The following is a 19,569-nucleotide window of genomic DNA, read 5'->3' on the forward strand; positions in this document are numbered from 1 at the left end:
ATTAAGTTTACAAATTACTTCTTTAATGAATAACCTTCCAAGACTCCATTTGATGGGCCATTATCTGAGTGTTCCGATCTATTGCCTCACCTCCAGACTTTAACATTTATTGTACTGATGAGATGCAATTAAAAGAGCAGATGTCCACAAGCTGCTCTCATCTGAGACGAGTAAATAAAATACCAATCCACACAATAACATTACCCATGAAAAGACTTTGCTTGGCGTCACAACAGGTAACCTAGGAAAACACTTGATTTAAAAAAGGTGTTTGTTCTGCAAATGTGCAGTCTACTGGTTTTACGTTCATGTTTTTATTTATTATTGATATATTATTAATATGTAATTTCATACCTTTAGTATTTGTATATCTTATATGGCAAAAGTATTATGTTTTATGTTTGAGATGGAAACAAATGTTTTGCAGATAGGCTAATATGCTTTGTTTTTATTAAATGTATAGATTTTTATGGACTTCCTATTTGGTTATTTTTCCCCTAGATACTGAGACAGAGTGTGAATATCCCTGAAGAAGTCCAGCTCTGTCCCAAACAACTAATTGGAATGACCCCATTTAGCAACGTGTCAAGGGAACACGACAACATAGACAATGTCAGCGCCTCCACAAATCTTCTGTGGTCCAAACTTAATAGCGTGTCATGGTGTCCACAACTAATGCTGGAGGGGTCACAAAAACCCTTATGACTCATGTTAGTTGACGGCTCGTTCTTTAGCAGTGTGAATCCAAGCTGTGGGCAGAGTGTAAAAACACAGTATGGAGTGTGCAAAGGGCCGTACTCAATAAACATTTGGCTAGGTTCACCAGACTTCTCCAAGGTCCTGTTGGATCCCTTAGAGGTAGACCTAGAAGTTATGTTATTCAGGAACATTTTACCTTAAAGTGTCCATGTTACATGTGCAAATATAGGGTGATAAAAAATAATAATAACAGTGATAAAATAAGTTAAAGCATTTAAATAAATATAACTCAAAATATTAAAATATAATATATATCACTATGTAATTACTAAGTAATTACAAGTGTAATTACACTGAAACGATCAATGTAAAAGTGTTAATTTAGCATAAGAGTGTGTTGTCTATGCAGGAAGACTAAGATTATAATTATTATTATTATTATTATTTTATTTACTTTTTACAAGTGTGTGGTCACTCGGTTAAGGCTGTATTATGGTAAAATATTACATTTCTCTGTATGCCCCCCTGACCTATCAAAACAAGAAAAATGACCTATTTGCATGTCTTTGCACTACCAATACTGCTTTCTTTACAAAGCAATGATAAATACTCTGAAAATAATCATCCATCTCAATGCAGAATAACAGTCACCCTCCACAGACTCTCTGGCGCACTCTTGTCAATTTGCACTCTGCGTTCAACGTTAAATGTCTTTTTTCTCTCTCTCACTCTCTCTCTCTCTCTCTCTCTCTCTCTCTCTCTCTCATCCTGCTCTCATTTCTACGTGTTCACTCGAACAAGACAGCGCTGAAGTCAGAGAGAGGTCAAGCGCATATGAATGAGAGGAGAAAACTGTCAGCTTTTACATTACAGAGAAATAACAGCGATGCATTCATCTCTGTGCAACAATCACAGAAAGTTCATCGCTGAATTTAAATCCAGCTCAGAATCTGGTTATGGAAAACATACTGGAGAGTCTTAAAAACAGGCAACCAACAGTTATTTAAGACTGCACACGTGCAGGTTAAGGTTAATAGTTACGTAAAGCTCGCCTTGACTGTTATGTAACTTGTTGGAACGTACATTGTCATTTTTCCTTCTTAAGCAAGACGCTTATGAAAATATACGATGGAGCGAAGGTTCAGCTCCTAAAGAAATTTGAACAGTAAAGTGATTTGTGTTTAACGTTTGAATGTCAAAAAGCTTTGACTTATTTATTTGACATTTGCGTTGTGCGTTTAGGCTGCATGTCATAATTAGACAAAACTCGCACAAGTCTTCGCTCAAATTAAACGGGAATTATATTCGCTGTTAAAGATGTTGGCGTCGAAAGAGAAGCTTATTAGGCTATCAAAATATACTGTTATTTGAGAGAGTCTTGCGATATAGATTTTAGAGAAACGCTGACGGCTTTCAATCAGTCGCCATGCAAGGTCTAAGATTTATATTTAATAGCCTATATTTGTTCATGTTTTTAAAAATTAAATATCAGATATTTGTATTGTTCATAAAATCATAAAATATTTCTTCTTTATGACAATTCAAAACTATAGTCATAATCCTTTGTATTAGGTCAAGATCGTTCACATTGTCCTAAACTGATTTTAGTGTTTGTGAAACAATGCAAAACAATGCAAAATTATATTTACGGCTATAGCGTGTTTATGAACTGTCATCTCTACGCCTTTTATTGGTTGTTATTAGGCATATTGTGTGTGTAAAATGCACCTGAATGGATTTTTGTATTTATTTACTTTAATAGCCATTTTGCCTTAAATTTTGTTTGAATGCTGGGGGTACCACAACGGGCAAACTAACAAAAAAAAAAAGCACGGATATTTTAGTTAACAGTCATATCCATCAAATAATCTAACGTAGCCACATTGTAATGGCGTTTGTCCATGGATATGATTGTTGTGCTTTTATTTTCTGGGGAAAATAGGAGTAATGAGGATAACAGGCAAGCGAAACGACTTCCTTCAAAAATGTGCATTCCATTGTACGGATCAATACATAACACTTTCTACTGCTACTCTAACGGTGCATGAATGAAAATGTACCAGAACGTTTGAATAGATAGAGTGTTAAATAGAGTCGAACAATTCATTTTATTACCATCATTCACATATCTCAAAACCTAATAACCCGTGGAAGGAGAATATGAGCATATTTCGGAAAAAAATCACCTCCGACATAATGCATTTCGTATTCGCCCCTACTGTTTGATGTGCCAATATGTTTATATTTTCCCGAAGTCAGTATCTCCTCCTGTCGGTGGGCTATTTCTCACGCGCATGCACGCGCACGGCAGTCTACTCTCGCGCCTGCATTTGTGCACACCCCCCAAGAGGAACATGTAAACATTGTAGGGTATATCGTATTTTCCTTTAAGCGACTAGGCACCGCTTTGCTACTAACATGTCGCCGGATCGCATTTAAAAACAAAAATACATCCAAATGGCCACGAATTAGAAACACTGCTATGCTCGATTCATTAGTTTCATAGCCTTCGGGCACAGTTTAAATTTGCACATGCTAATGATCTTGTGTTATCTGAGACACACACACAAAGTTGCATGCATGCATAGTACTCCTAATAGTACAGACCGCGTGCTTGCGCTCAGATTGCCCCCTCCCTCCATAGGTAGCCTATACATTCCCTCTCGTATTCTAGAAAACTTTGCACTTTTTGGCCGCAAGAAGAAATGGTTAAACAATTTATCATTTTGTAGATTTTAATATCCAAATAGCATCTTTTGTATCTTTTGAGAATTGTGCACTGGCTATACCAAGCACGTTCATGATCTTGATGTGCCTAATGGGGCGATCAAGCAAGTTGCAACCAAGAACAAAAGCCCAACAGTGACTCTTTTCTCGGACTAAAGTCCTTCACTCCTACTATATAGTGGTCCCAAACAAGCATAATTACGTAAGGCCATGACCAGAGTCAAGTAATGCTAACTATTTCTAGAAAACCACGTAGATAGCTAAGCAAATTCGTCACGTTTCAACGTTTTAATACATTAAACGTTACTCTGGGGACTTGGCTATATTTAATCTCTGACAATAATGAGGGGAACAAAAGTGAAATTAAATTACTTAAATAATAATTCGCCCTGCTCAATTAGTGGTGCAAAATATAAAAGCAAGCGTTTTTTTTTTTTTTTTTTAAGGACTTAAATGTCATTTCCATTTTAAGCGTTTAAACTAACTCTTGTCCTTGTGATAGCCTACTTAACACCAGTTGTTATTGTTGTAGTTGTGTGATTGTTTTAATTTAGACTCATGTTATTCCAAAATGATGGGAAAATAAATATAAATAATAAATAGGTTACTTGTTGGAGTTTCCTTGTTGGTATTTCTCAACCTCCAATTCATTTGTTTAAAGAACAGTCGAGAAAAAAAAAATATTGAAGTCATTTTTGTTGTACGTTTAATTCTTTAATATTGTACGAAAAGTAACCAAACATTATTTTGTAAACTAAATTTTACATACCCTACGAACGCATTTTCCATAAATACCGATTATCTCTAACATGTGTTACCGGTCCTTTACATGCGGATAAATATGGAAAATTGAGTTATATACAAGTAATAATTTCTTGCAGTTGCCAATGCAATAGACAGATAGTTTTATATTTTATCACTTACATAAACAAGATTGACACGGAGCTTCAGGCTTTCACTACACGGTTTATCGACATGACATTAAATAACAACAACTGTGTGCTACTCAGACTGGACTGGAGACGAAATGTTGCACTGGATACAAAAGCACATTAATACTAATCGGTTAGGTAAACGTGTAGACTGTGGTAATACTGGGTAATTCACATTTGGTACACATAAACTATAACATTCTTTTCAGTCAAGACTATTCATCGCAATATTCGTAAAACCATTTCATTTTCCATATATCTAGGGACCACATTTTTTCACAAATTCCCTTAAATTGTATTATGGCTATTTACAAAATAAAATATTACATTTTAAACTAGGTAAATCTTTATGTACAAAACAAAACAGGCTGTGACCTGCTGGTAGCATGCAGTTGAAGTTCTCTGTGCAGTCTTCCGAAAATATAAAAAAAATGAAGAAGAAGAAGAAGAAGGGGCGGGGGGCAAAAGAAATGGAGGACAAAAATCGGCTGTCAAGAGCGTTGCACACCCCGTCCATGCACTGCTCTCTCTAGACAGCGGGTTCAGAAAACCGTTCAGATTCTTCACATTGTGTGTGTGTGTGTGTAGGTCCACGCGAGAATAGGCTGACTTTTGAGTCTTGATTCCAAAGCAGTCTTAATTCTGCAGTCTTTTGAAAATATTTACACGTACCATTCATTAAAATTTGACGAAAGGGTGCTGTGGCTGCTCGTGTGGTGAACTGTGGATGATGCTGGTGATATGGAACTGCTGCTCTGGTTTTCTGTGGAAGGGGACACGATGGTGGGCGGCGTGGAGGACTCGTAGCCGGAGCTGGCGGCCGGGGAGGGTTGGGGTCCTTGAGACGAAGCCTCGTGAACCTGCTCCGAAAGCAAACACAAATCAGTTTCTAATCTCAAGTAAACTGTAACAAGCACATAGATTCGATCAGTTTGTATTTAGCTCGATTACTTATAGTGTTAGCTTTTATAACATAGCATATAATTATAATTTTAGTGCAAATTTTTCAACACAATAAAAATGTTCATTAAGAGGCCAAAGATAAAATTAAACTGGAAAACAGCGTTTCAGTAGACTACCCAGAAACGATAAAAATGCAGAACATGCATCAAATAACGTAGGTGGAAAAATAATGAACTGTAGGATAATGTCTTCGTTACCTTCATGTGTTTCCGGAGGGAGCTGGGATGTGTGTAGGATTTATCACACATTTTGCAGAGATATGGTTTGTCAGAGGTATGGACGTGCATGTGTTTCTTACGATCACTGCTGTTCGCGAAGCGCCTGTCACAGCCTTCAAACTCACACTTGAAAGGTTTTTCACCTAACAGAAACACAGAGCAAACATTTCTCAAAAAACAATTTTATGAGGCGCACACGTGCATTTAAAAAATAAATTAAAAAAGTTACATTTCTAGATATGCCTACATACAGTAAATAGAGCAAAATAATATGAACACATATTAAAAGTTACTGTCCCTATTCCACTATACACGACTCACAAAAAAAAAAAAAAAAAAAAAAAATAACCCTTTAAATTTCGCCCGAATTATTTACGTTAATCTGCAAAGATACCGCACTCTTACGCGTTTAATTTGTTAGATATGATACAACCCATTACTAACATAAATACTAATTCGTGTCATAGAATTATGCTAAGAGTGAACATTTTTGTATAGGACAAAGAAACAAATAATAATACCAGCATTATTTGCTTGGCAATAAATTCTTATTTACGGCTCCTTAATTACAACATATAAAAATACAAAAACGATATCAATAATAATACAAAAATATGTATATGAAAATAATGAATTTCTTACCGGTGTGTGTTCTTTTATGGATTTTCAGATTTTCCGATCGGGCAAATACTTTTCCACAGCCGGGGAATGGACACGGAAACGGTTTCTCTCCGGTGTGCACTCTGATATGATTCACAAGTTTATACTTTGCTTTAAACGGTTTCCCTTCTCGGGGACACTCTTCCCAAAAGCAAATGTGATTCGACTGCTCTGGTCCCCCAACGTGCTCCACAGTCAGATGGGTCACAAGCTCGTGCATGGTGCTGAAAGTTTTGTTGCAGGACTTTTTCGGATTCGTCAGCTGCTCCGGTTCGACCCATTTGCAGATGAGCTCTTGCTTTATGGGCTGTCTCATGTACCGAAAGAAGGCCCCTGCCCCGTGATGAGCAGCCATATTCATGTTCATGGGGCCATAGCCGTGCAACTGAGTCGACGCGTAATGCTCGGACCTCGGACTCGCGACGTGACCGTATTGCTCGGCCCTCCCGTACATGTCCCCGGAAAAGCCCAGGCGCATCTGACTGTTCACCACGTTGGAGGACGCGTGCGTGGCCGCTTGCTCGTGCAGTCCCGGGAATAGCAGGTGCCCAGCGGCGTCAGAGTGTCCATGTGGCCCGGCGAAACTTCCAGCGGCGGAGGCGAAGAGACTGTGCTGCGCGCTCGTGGCGTCTCCGAAACCCCGATTGCGAAAGAGAAAGTCCCGAGTGGAGTTGAAGGCGGCGGTGGAGTACGAGCTGACATGAGTGGGGTGATGATGGTGTCCCAGGGCAGCGGCGGCGGCGTAACCGGGGGCTTGCGAGGAAAACGCTGTTTGGCCAGAGCCAAGATCGTGGGAGCTGTGGTTGATTTTAAAAGCACCCATACCGTCGGCGAACGGATTGATACCCAAAGCCACTTCTCTGTCTGTAACTTCGCCTGTTGAGTGATGTCTGGTGGAGCCGAAAGTAGTCACTCCAATGGTGGGATACTGTGGTCCTGCGTCCAAGAGCATCTTCAGTCTGCAGCGGTGTAGACTGAGAGAGGAAGAATCTCTAGCAACTGTCTCTGCTTGCTATTTCTCTGACTTAAGTCTGTGCTAGGCAAACTCCGATGCCCTATTCCTATTTACTTTTTCGTCGAGAGGAATTTCCCTCTCCTGCTCATCCGATGCACACGCAAATCATGTGCAATATTGTCTTTTGCGGTTTATCTTCCTGTGGCGCAACTTTCACCTCCTCAGTCAGGCGGTGAGCTTCAGACTGATAGTCGCAATCATTCCTGCAGATAAATGAATTGAAAAGACAACACAGTCCACCCCTGATGAATGGGGAAGGAGGGGGGCAGCACGTGACCCCGTGCTTGGACCATCATTGGAGAGGGCGCTCTCCCCCTACTAACATTCACTCACCAAATAACAGCCCGCCATGCCTCAGCATCAGTGCGATTGGTCGGTTTACATCATCAATCTATGGGATTGTCGGGAGGTTGCTGACTGTGATTTTGCTCTGGATGTTAAAATTCAGAAAACAGACTTTAGTGAATGCATGGCCGAATAATGGCTTTTGTCCTAGACGGAGTAGCTACTTCCACGTTTGGCCTACTTATGTGGCAGCCTGGTGCTTTGAGAAGACCCTGGCGCGCATCTAGTAAACACTCGCTGAAATGTGATACAGTGCGTTCGTACAAGACATGAAACTCATGCGCGTGTTATTTGAAAAAAACAAATGCTATGTTTCATATGGTCTTTCCATAAATGTGTAGTTAAAATTACATTTATATTAGTTATCAATATGTATGCCTCAAGTGGTAATTTTTGAGCATTGCCATGCTATTTACATCTTTAAGAAATTAATGCACAAATTTGTAAAAATATTGTCTATAAAGATAATTGTAATGCACGGGCTGCAACACCAATAGGCCTGCACGTTTTTGCCTACTTTAACAGTGGGCATTGTATAGTTTACTTTATTTACAGTCGTCATTTTAATGATGTTCTCACTTTGAGAGATCTCGAGAAAACTATTCCTTCACTGGTTTTGCAGAGCGCTTCTGCACAACACTTGTTTTATGTTGTTGTTGGAATCTAATTATTGCTTTTATATTCACATTATATAGCCTACTTAAACGAAAACGCAGTGCGTTGTAGGCCTTTGATTAACTTCTTTCTTTTTTTCTTTCTTTTTTTCTATTTTTCTTTCTTTTTCTTTTATTGAACACCACATGATCTTTGTTCAAACTCATAGGCCTTCCGTAGGTACCTTCAAACTTCAACTGATAGTTTCAAACCTGCGAACGAGGTGTTTCTTTCTGTAATTCATATGTATAACCTGTGTTTTTAAAAGATTACGGCCGTAATGTATCACCCATGTGTGTGAGTAAAACTTGTGGGTTGTGGAAGTTGTGAAGTGGGATTTCTCTCTGCAGGAAACTCCGGCGGCTGGAGTTCAAAGGCGCATGAATAGACGAACCATTAAAATATCATCCAGACTGCAGCCTTCAGCTCCATACACTCTCAAACTCCTTCCAGTGAGAGAGAGAGAGAGAGAGAGGGAGAGAGAGAGAGAGGGCCAGGCGAAGCTGTTGAGTTGAATGTTTTGTCTAACGGACGTTATCTTTATAAAAGAAATCTGGACGGTGTCTTCAACAGGTGAAAACGGTAAGACTCGAGCGTGGGGACGAAATACGTTTTCGAGGCGGAAATCATTTGGAAATGTTAACCGACGTGTTTTAATAACGTGTTTTTTTTGTTGTTTTTTTTTGTTTTTTTTTCATATGCAAGTATTGCTTGCAACAGTTAAATTAGTTTTAACTAAGACTGGAACCATTTAAGTGTACTGTATTAGTATAATTATTATAATATTTTGTCTAAATTAAAAGCTAAAGAATATCAAAAGGACAAGCACACATATTCTGTTTGGTGCTATTCCAACTTATGTTTTGTAATCTTCTAAAAGTATCAGTAAGCCAAAATGCCCTAAGAGTGAGAAAAGAAAAAAAAACGCAACTTTATTTTAACTACTGATGAGTAGGCTATGTGTTTAGAAAGGTTTTTTTTTTTTTTTTTTTTTTGGCCTGCAATTGGATTTAGTCAGTGTTAATGATTTTGGCCACTATTTGACTCATTGCTGAGTTTTCCATTGTCTTTATTGTCAAATCAAACGCGTATTGTGTCTTTGCATATATCCCTCCCTTCACTGCACGAAAATACCTGAAAAATAAACTTTAAGTTACATGCTAAAGAAATTCCTGAAGATTGCAACTGCGATCCATTCGAACATGAGCCCCAGCCATTTGACTAACTTATTCACTATTCGACATAGTTCATACAATGTTTACGTATTTATGACACGGATTGTGTGGTTTTGTCACCAGAGGCCTGACAGATCAATTCATGACCTTCCTCAAGGGAATACCAATTTATTTGCATCAGTAATTGAATGCATCTTGACCTTGATTAAAATGAAGCCACCTAAAGTTGAAGAAATGTCTAAGGTCACGCTTTTATTATTTTCAAAGATTACATTTGTGGATTTTAGACTTTTGTATTCACATGTGACCATAATACGTGAACATAAAACGATCACAATGGCCTTCAGATAAAGTAATGTTTCCGTGAAATGCGATTTGGTCTAGCAACCAGAAATAAAATAAAATAAAAATCTAAAAAAAAAAAAAAAAAAAAACGTTTTGCTATGTCCCGTCTGTTTCTACGGTTTGCACTGATATGCTGTAATAAACTATATACATTTGAATGAAGTTGCAAAGCAATGTGGGCTGGGGTGTCAACTTGTTCCATTTTTCATCGAGACACATGAGCACCAAAACAATGGAAATGCTGTTTCTGTACGCTCACGTATAATCCGCGTAATTCCAGTGGAGCTTGAACATATGATATTTGACCAATCTAATAGTAACTTCATGACCTTTGTAGGTCAGTTCACCGTCCTCCTATCTGTGTCTGGCCGGCTTGATTAAGATAAAGTTTTAAAACAGAGATTAGGTATTGGAGTTATAGTATTTGCATTTTTATTGTACACGGAGGAAACATTCCATGCTCCAAAACTTCTTTCACTACGTCATTGTGATTTAAACTGCACTGTTTATGGCTTATTTCATTGCATATTGGAAAATTGGATACAATGACATAGTAACAAACAATATCAGATCAAAGTTTTATTTTGTATTATAATTTATGCTATTTTGGATTGATTTAATAATTTTTCCTTTTCATATAACTATATATGTTTTCTCTTGCGCAAACACTTAACATTTAAACATTTAAAACACTTACGACATTACTGTATGAAAGTGCACACTTCATTTGTGTTTGCATTATATATATATATATGTATATATATATATATATATATATATATATATATATATATATATATATATATATATATATATATGTGTGTGTACTGTTTATGTTGTGGAAGTAGTATGGAATTTAACATTTAATTGATCATATTCTACACCTTGTGTACATTTAAAGCACCAGTTAGATATACATTCACCGACCATATCTAAAGCCAATTTTATATCTTGAAATGTCAGCATTCGCTTAAAATGCTCAAGCTTTTTCAAGCTTTTTATACAAGATTGGCTACAACACAACAGCCGGTTGTTGATTCATGGTTGTACTTTATTCATAACAGGTGCACTGTCAACAGTGTGTTTATGAAATAACGGTGGGTAATCTGTGAGATACATTTTACGTTTCGGAAAGACTGCATTAAGCGTGTATTAGGATTTTTATTTAGCAGTTACTCGAGCTTTTTTGCCAAGACTTTGCTTTGCTTTGCTGCCCTGTACACTTCTGATGAAGCACCACCTCCTGTGTGCCTGATCCGCCGCCGCTGAACAACTGGGGCCGAAAATTACCCCCGATCATAACAACAGGTCTTTTGCGATACTTTTTTCTCCCTATGGACAATAGGCGACCTTCGCGCTTTTCACAAGACACCGATCCCATGACGACGCAGAAGCACCATGAGAAGAAAAAAGGGTGTGTGAAAACTTTTTTTTAAACTAAATGGTTAATTACAGGAAAAAACAATCGGGGTCTGAGCAAGCAGCGTGCTACTGCAAACTTTAACTTTGTACTAACCGCCGTTTTCGAGGTTTATTACGAAGCTTTTTGATGCTTTCTATAACGGAATACCAGACGGAACATATGTTGCATTTTTATTGCATGCAAGTCCACTCTTTCTAGTTTGCCTATCGCAGTAAGTAGTTAAAACGCGCTCTTTTAAAGCGCAGTCGCACGTTTTCCACAGCTGTAATATAAAGAAAGGATACATTGCTTCGTTACAACTTCTGGGTTGCAGTTAAAAGTACAATAACCTTTGCATAACAAAAGCATTTTTTTCATCCGCTGCCTGAGGCTCGGCGCATGCGCGCTCGCTGTTTGCTGTCACTAAAACATTTTTCTTCGCATTGGAAACTGTCACGAGTGACGTCAATCACGGAGCACTGACCAATTAGAACGCTCGGTGATTGTTTGGCTCCACGGGCTGCAGCGCCTACCATGAATCTCTATTCAGTATATCAAAGCGTCCTGCTGCTGCCTCTCAACCGAATGGGATTCCACGTAGGCACTGAGATAGCAACTAAACTTTAGGGGAAGTTTAATTTTTTTTTTTTTTCTTCTTCTGTATTCTTCAAAGCGATTAAAATATATTTGTCATCATCATTATTATTATTTTGCCTGCTGTCAAGTTATTCTAAAATTAGGAGTAATGAGCGTGGATGCTTTGGGAAGCCCTGTGATGGACCCCGCGTTTTCCAAACGGAACACGACGCTGAGATTAGTTGACTTGGCAGGGGCTCACCACCATCACCATCATCACCACCATACCCCTCAGAGCGTGACAGGCTTCCCGGGGTTCAGCAGCCATCCACACTCAATGGCTCACTCGCACCCTGGGGAGATGACTGCGGAACCCCGCCTGGGGCCGAGTCCATTCGGGCCAGAACACATGGGGCACTCCGCGGCCCTCAAAATCAGCCCAACCCATCATTATCCCCACCACCATCACCACCATAATCATCATATTGCAGGCCACAGTGAAGTGGTCTCCAGTCAAACGGGAGCTTTTGGCCCGGTGCAGGCGGCAACGGTTCCGTACTCTATGTCTCACACGGCCCAGGCGCTATCCGCAGGTAGGGATTTCCTCATTCGCCGAGATTTGACAGCTCAAGCCATGCCCGTGCTGACCGATCAGACTTCTGGTTCAGCCTCTCACCACGGAATGTTTGTCTCAACAACAGGTAGCTATCCGGGACACTATGGTCATCACCCCGACCCTGGGAACCATTCTCTCTTCCCTGGACTTCATCACGAGCAGCCATCTACCGGAGCACCAGGTGGCCAAGCCTTGAACGGACAAATAAGGTTAGGAATACCTGCCGAAATGTACGTTCGGTCTGATCATTTGAGTCAAGTAGCGAGCTCCAGGGCAGACCCGTTCTCTGCTTCTCCGCTGCACGGATACGGCGGGCTCAATCTGAACATGAATCTCAGCGCACACCACCACCACCACCACCATCACGGAGCTGGCGCGTTTTTCCGTTACATGAGGCAACCGATCAAGCAAGAGCTCATCTGCAAGTGGCTGGAGCCAGAGCACTCCGCCAAGAAACTTTGCTCCAAAACTTACAGCACCATGCACGAACTGGTGACGCATGTCACTGTGGAGCACGTTGGAGGACCAGAGCAAGCGAACCATATCTGTTTTTGGGAAGAATGTCCACGAGAGGGAAAGCCGTTTAAAGCGAAGTACAAACTTGTGAATCACATCAGAGTGCACACCGGAGAGAAACCGTTCCCTTGCCCATTCCCCGGCTGTGGAAAAGTATTTGCCCGATCGGAAAACTTGAAAATCCACAAGAGGACACACACAGGTCAGTGACTTCATTTGCTGTCCCTTAGGACAATTGAGTTAAATACTAGCGCCTCATAATGCCGAAGTGTAAACAAATCGATGCACTGCAACTAGTTTATTAATGACATGAGCTAGCTTGCATGCTACATAGATGCACATTTTTTTTTCTAAAATGCCGCTTTGCCGATTTATTTTATAGAAATGTAACGGCTTATCTGTAAACAGTTTCGCAGAATACTGGCATCATTTTCAATGTTATCGCTGTTATTTAATGCATTTGATGAATACATCTATTTAGTTTACACTAATAGAATAGCATATAGCATACTCATCTAGCAATACGTCGTTTTTAAAAGAAAAACAACCACAACGGCAGAGCACTGTTGAGTGTAAATTACTTGATTTTTCATTTATTTTTATTTTTTTTAATATGGTGCGTTGTAAGAAAAAAAAAATGCATTACTTATGCTTCATCCAGCTTCATGATGTCCCAACACATTCATATTTTTGGGGCCTACTGCGTCCAGTTTAGTCGGCTGTAAAAAAAAAAAATAAGAGATGAAAAGATAGTCCTGCCTTTTCCCCCCACTATAAATCGCATAAATATGGACATCGGCTGTTTATATTAGAATTATTGTAAGCTGTACACAAATGTTTACCTACTTTGCAAACTGTTATAGGCTACGCTGCTTCACTACATTCTGGAAATTGGTAACAGTTGTTGTTGTTTTTTAAAGATTTTTTATTTATTTATTTTTTATCCCAGAAATATTTGTTGAAGTTCTCTGTAATCCCCTCAGAACGGTCTACATGAACATGGCAGCATTTTTAGAGAGCTAGTGTCTTGTTTTGCCTACACTGCAGTGTGTGTGTGTGTGTGTGTGTGTGTGAGAGAGAGAGAGAGAGAGAGAGAGAGAGAGCGTGTGCGCGCGTGCGTGTGTAAAAGGCTTTAGAAAGAAACTGTCCAAATCGACTTTCATTAATTGCATCAAGAGACAAGCTGTTGTAATTATTTACATTTATGTCTGAACTGTGACGATATAAGAAACTACATATTCACTGTTAACAAACTTCAGATTGGCCGCATGCAACAAGTCGGTAAAAGTTCTGAAAGAGTAAAACAGTCATGACTTAACAGTATAAACTTTATATTTATTACTAAGGTTATTTTTATTTTATTTAATGCGTTGTGAGCTCTGTGCAACTGGAAGAATGTGTTTTCTTTTTTTCTTTTTTGCACTTTTGCCCTAGATTTAGTGGATTTAGTAGATAAGGTGAGTGAGTTTCTTTTTTTTTTTTTTTTTTTCTTTTTTTTTTTTTTTGTGTGTGGCATTTTGGCATAATAAGGTTTTCAAAAGGAGACTGTCGTGTAACGATTACCTGAAAACTACATTTAAGATAACAACCTTTCGGTTTTGATGTTTAACCAACGTTGTTTATGACTTAGGTGCGCCCTAGCTTGGGCGGTATTTGAATCTTTGGTTATGGATATGGTTTCCCAAGGGTCTCTTCCTTGCTGTTTTCTTGTAGTACACTAATATTCTTGATTGGCTTTCTCGGCCCAACAGCTGAAGGTCAAATTGATATTCAGCGAGCAACTGTAATTAGACAGCAGCAATTACGTAGTCTTATAAACTCCTGGAGCTTATGTCCTTCGGAAATAAGCGTGATGTGATTAAATGTAATTAATTCAAACATTTCTGTTGCCTGGCCGGCTTCTCCAGCAGCTATTATTGTTACAGAGGGACAGGCCTAATAGCAGTTTAGATGGTGGATCAGATGTATTTTATGAGATCTTCATGCTCGACATTCCAAATGTAAATGAAACTACTATGAGAGCGCGTGCATGCTTTAAAAAAAACGAATGTCCAATAATCTGTAATTGTGAAAATAAATCATTGCAGTCTGATTGTTTCAGTCACAAGGGGCTTTGCCATGAGAGCAGACAGAGCAGTAAAAAGATAATCACGATATCATGGGGCTCATGTGACCTGATTTCAGACTGACATGCGTTTGACTAATGCAAAGTATATTTGGTTATGCGCTCGTTATAATGATGTGCGTCGTTATAATGATTACACTTGTGATGTTCTTTGTCTATAATGACCATTGTCCATAACTGTTTTGTTGTTTTAGGTGAAAAGCCTTTCAAATGCGAGTTTGACGGCTGTGACAGACGGTTCGCCAACAGCAGTGACCGGAAAAAGCATTCCCACGTACACACTAGCGATAAGCCGTACAACTGCAAAGTCAGAGGTTGTGACAAATCGTACACGCATCCCAGCTCTTTGAGAAAACACATGAAGGTGCACTGCAAGTCTCCACCTCCGAGTTCTGGTTACGAATCATCGACTCCATCTCTTGTTTCTCCTTCATCGGACTTGGGACGGGAGCCAGCTCCCTCTGCGCTCTCCGAGCCGCTCTCTTCATCGTCCCAGCCGGCCAATTTAAGCGAATGGTACGTGTGTCACAGCTCCGGTGCCAGTGGCCCTCAGACCCCACCCAGCGGTTCCTCCACGCCGGGCCACACGGAGGGGCCAACGTACGGCAATCCTGAACGGAGGGACGCCTTCTAACAAAATATTAGCCCATAATATTCATTTGACAAAGGGACTGAAATGACTTTGACATCTTTTCTTATTTGGACAGTCCATTTTGGACTGAACGGTCACAGGCTGACGTTCAAAGAGTAGGCTTGTCCACTGTTACTGCCTTACTGAAGGATGCACTGGTCCTTTGACAGCTAATGTCACTGCCCAACCACCAATCGATTTAAAACATGTCCCGAGTGTCTATGTTTATAAATAGTGTACTGGCCGTACGCATGTCACTGTATCATTTTGTAAATTTCCGCTTTGATTTCAATATCTTAATTTATTTTTTAATCGGTAAAGAATTTCTTTTTGTAATATTGAACCAAAGTGCTTAATTATTAAATCTGTACAGTTGTAAATGACGACGTTTTAATGTCTATGTGTGAACAGTACTTTTGTAAGGTTTTGTCTTTAGGCAATTTTTAAATGTTTGCTACTCTACTTTGTACAAAACTAATATTCCGGATTATTTGAATTTCATAAAGACGTAGACTCTTTCCTCTCTTTGTGCTTTCTCCAGCCCAAGCCAATTTGAAGGAAACAGCGTTATTGTATTTGATATGACGTTTCATTTATGATTAGTCATTTATCAATGTGGTTATTTTGTGATTTTGTAAAACTTGTCAGCAATCCATTTTTATGAAAAATATGAATTATCAGAAGAGACCTTAAAATGTGTACCGAAATGCCTTGTACGTTGTCAGTATTTTGAATAAATTGTGTATGATGCAAAGCTAAAAGACCTCCTTAAGCTTTATAGGGGGGGAAATAATATATTGATTAGTCATCATTTAATACAAACCTCCTAATTGATCCAAATGTGCATGATCCCAAAATAACTCAAACATCCTAGTAGATACAGCCAACTTAAAATAAATGTAATTCTCTAAGCGAACCCCATTGCAATAACTTTTTTTATTTCCTTTTGTATTGCTTATACACACAGATATACCCTAGCTTTACACTCCAATTACATGGGCAGCAATTGATGAAAGAGTTGCATATTTTCACACAGACTTCAAAGAGTCTTTTATACAAAGAGACATTTTTTTCCACGACGGTGAATCTTCATGGTGAGTTAAGATTTCAATAGCAAAAGCCCAGTCAAATTTAAATAAAATGGGCGACGGGGCCGTGGAATATGTTCTGTCAGAAGGAATGCAATATTTGTTCTGAAGAAAAAGAACTACAAAATACGTTTGCATTTACTCAAACGAATGTTTATTCGTTCGTGTATTAGCCTACTTTGTCTATGTTTCCTGGTTTTAAAATAACGGAAAAAGTCAACTGAAGAAAAACAAACTAAAAAACTTAATTTCCACACGAGGAATATTACTGTGTTCAATGTTTTGGAATAACAACTAACAACTTATGATATCCATTGCATATCCGAGCTAATGTACAATTTTAATTAATAAATGGTTAAATATCAATATCTATTTCTTCACTTTAGGAATCGTCATCCAACGAATGCAAAAATCTACCAATGTGAGCTTAGCTAAAACATTCTCAACTGATCCCTTTAAAATGGCAAACTCAGCGTTATGCATCGAATTTGTGTGTGACTGTATAGCACGTTTAGCTTTTAAACTTCTTTGGAAATACAATGTAAAATAAATACAACAGAAAAAGGCCAAACAGTGGCGTAGTCTAGTGTCAGAGCTGTATCAGAGGAGAAAGGGATAGTTTGGTCTCAATTGAAACAGGATCCTTTGAAGTGATTTTATTATCAAGGGATTCTTGCAAGTCGTCTGAACGACGCTGATGACATGGAAAGGCTTCTCTGTGTCTCCATTTTGATCGTGCAAATGTGTTTCAAGTTTTTCATTCCATTCAGCAAAATAAGAAGAGACGAAGTGACCAGAAACAAGTACTTCCAAGTAATATTAACTATCGACAAGCTGCCTTCTTCGGACTCCTGGTGAGCCTGAGAGCGCGCAAGCTCGTCCGCGTGTCAAAGTTGCGATTAAAGGGAACAGAACAATAAATGTTTCTTTTCAAAAGTTTCCCGCTTTTGAATAGTATCGAATGCGCTTTCCCTATTCTATCTCCAAATAAGCCAACCATTCGTTAGTTAGTAGGCCTATATAGGCCTATATAACTGTTGTAACCAGCGGTGTCGGGCTGTTTTGGGAAACGTATTGTAAATTTCTCAAATACGAGGAATTAACAATTCCAAAATAACAGTCTCAGCCGTCTCCTGAAAGAATCTACAAGGGCAATAATAATAATAATAATAATAATAATAATAATAATAATATTTGACTTCTTCCAAATGCAAAGGAAGCGCTTACAAGTGTGAAGTGAAACACAAATGAAACACGAGACACGTCCATTTAACCTTTCAAATTATTATGATAAAAGTTAAATTATAGTTTATTCACAATATGGTGGACTTGGCCTAAGCAATAGCCTGCCTCTCTAAAGGAAGCAGGAGGGAGGCAAAAAATCTTCTTTGTTAAATGCAAACCAGGGCTCATTTGAGTGTGAAATATAATTTCTTTGTGAAATAATTGAGGCGATAATCACACTTCCGGAAACTGTCCTGCATTATTTAACAAAGCTCTTTTTATAGGGGATTAGCGGTTCTCTCCACACCATTCAACGCTCTATTTAATGTCATAATTACATGACAAGGGCAGACTGGAATTCGCATGCAGAATGAAAGGACAGGTGCAATGGCAAATAAATAAATAAATATAGAAACTAGTCAATAACACAAAGCAAGTTAAAACAGAATAGGCTACTTTTAGACCTCTTTGCCCCCTCCAACTCATACACCAACTAACTGACTGTTCAAATAGTTTAATAAGTAGTGTTACTTTGCATTAAATTATGTTACTTTGCACTTAATTATACTGTATCCATTGCGTTGCCTATAAAGTTTAATGTCTATCAATCAATCAAGTTTGGATATTTTTATAATGTGCCAAGGTTTTGATTTCTAGAAGGGTTATAAAGATTTGGTCTTGGTGAATATAGAATTCATCTTGAATCGACGTAAAGCCAAGACTTACAAATAGGTAATTCATGAAGTGTGTTATATTGAGCATTATGAGTTAAAATTAAGTACAACCATTTGCCAAATTGTAGTACATTTATAATGCTGCGATAATGTAGTGTACCACATCCCAGTATACACCATTTGTTTTGCAATAAAGTGTACATGACACGTTTTTAAATATAAATGTAATTAATTACAGTATAATAACACATGTATTTACATAGTAATACACTTTTTGTACATGTATCGTGCCTCTTATTTAATTAAAACACAAACACTTATGAAAAAGATGTAAGATCTTTTGGTTACACTTTATTTTCAGGTATCTTTGTTACACTGTTATTAAACAAGTACTGAGTTATAATAATTAACTCACTATAGGGTTAAGATTAGGGTTTGGTTTGAGATTAGTTGCATGTAATTATACATAATTTATAGTTTTTCCTATACTAAATACATGTAACATATGTAACTGACTCTGTAAAATAGTGTTATCTTATCTGAAAACAAGTTCGTATTGCTCTAACATCATTTTCCACTAAAATAGACATCTCGTTTCAGCAACTGTAAATACGGCAGCAACAGGAATACAAATAGGATTACATTTAGTTTAACAACGTGAAACAAACTTGAACTTAACACATTATGACATCACTTCCTGCACCGTTTCGAGGTGGAATGTAGAAGAGAAATGTAACTGCCATAGACTTAATGAAAAGAAATAGCGAGAAATGACTAATAAATTGGGTAGCCTGATTGAATAAGCGCCTAAATATCCACCATCATCTATTCGTCGGCGCTGAGTTATTGTACTTTCATGGATGAAGGAGTTTTTTCTCCAGTGAGAATCAGCCCCTATAGTTAGCAGAGTGAACACTGATCTCTAACAACCTTCAAATAATGTAGCAGAATGTGCCGCACTACTTCGCACCTGCACTCTGAATG

The 19,569-nt window shown here is 38.4% G+C and overlaps 2 protein-coding genes across 3 annotated transcripts; one reads left to right on the forward strand and one right to left on the reverse strand.

The window, feature by feature from the left end:
* Positions 1 to 4,379: 4,379 nt before the first annotated feature.
* zic1 (zic family member 1 (odd-paired homolog, Drosophila)) lies at positions 4,380 to 7,409 on the reverse strand. Its single transcript, XM_084102591.1, has 3 exons — positions 6,182 to 7,409; positions 5,519 to 5,682; positions 4,380 to 5,218 (listed from the first exon to the last, which is right to left on the reverse strand). The coding sequence occupies exons 1-3, from the start codon at positions 7,149 to 7,151 to the stop codon at positions 5,021 to 5,023; spliced, it is 1,332 nt and encodes a 443-aa protein (XP_083958717.1). The 5' UTR covers positions 7,152 to 7,409; the 3' UTR covers positions 4,380 to 5,020.
* Positions 7,410 to 11,090: 3,681 nt separating this feature from the next.
* Positions 11,091 to 16,377, forward strand: zic4 (zic family member 4). Of its 2 annotated transcripts, XM_084102668.1 has the most exons (3): positions 11,091 to 12,304; positions 12,413 to 13,045; positions 15,163 to 16,377. In XM_084102668.1, exons 1-3 carry the CDS (start codon positions 11,881 to 11,883, stop codon positions 15,600 to 15,602), a joined length of 1,497 nt encoding a protein of 498 aa, XP_083958794.1. In that variant the 5' UTR covers positions 11,091 to 11,880; the 3' UTR covers positions 15,603 to 16,377. The 2 variants fall into 2 exon arrangements, with proteins under 2 accessions (XP_083958794.1, XP_083958793.1); XM_084102667.1 differs by having other exon boundaries at positions 11,094 to 13,045.
* The last annotated feature ends 3,192 nt before the right edge of the window (positions 16,378 to 19,569 follow it).

Source organism: Abramis brama (genome assembly GCF_963993115.1).
Source record: "Abramis brama genome assembly, chromosome: 24".
In the NCBI taxonomy this organism is placed as follows: domain Eukaryota; kingdom Metazoa; phylum Chordata; class Actinopteri; order Cypriniformes; family Leuciscidae; genus Abramis; species Abramis brama.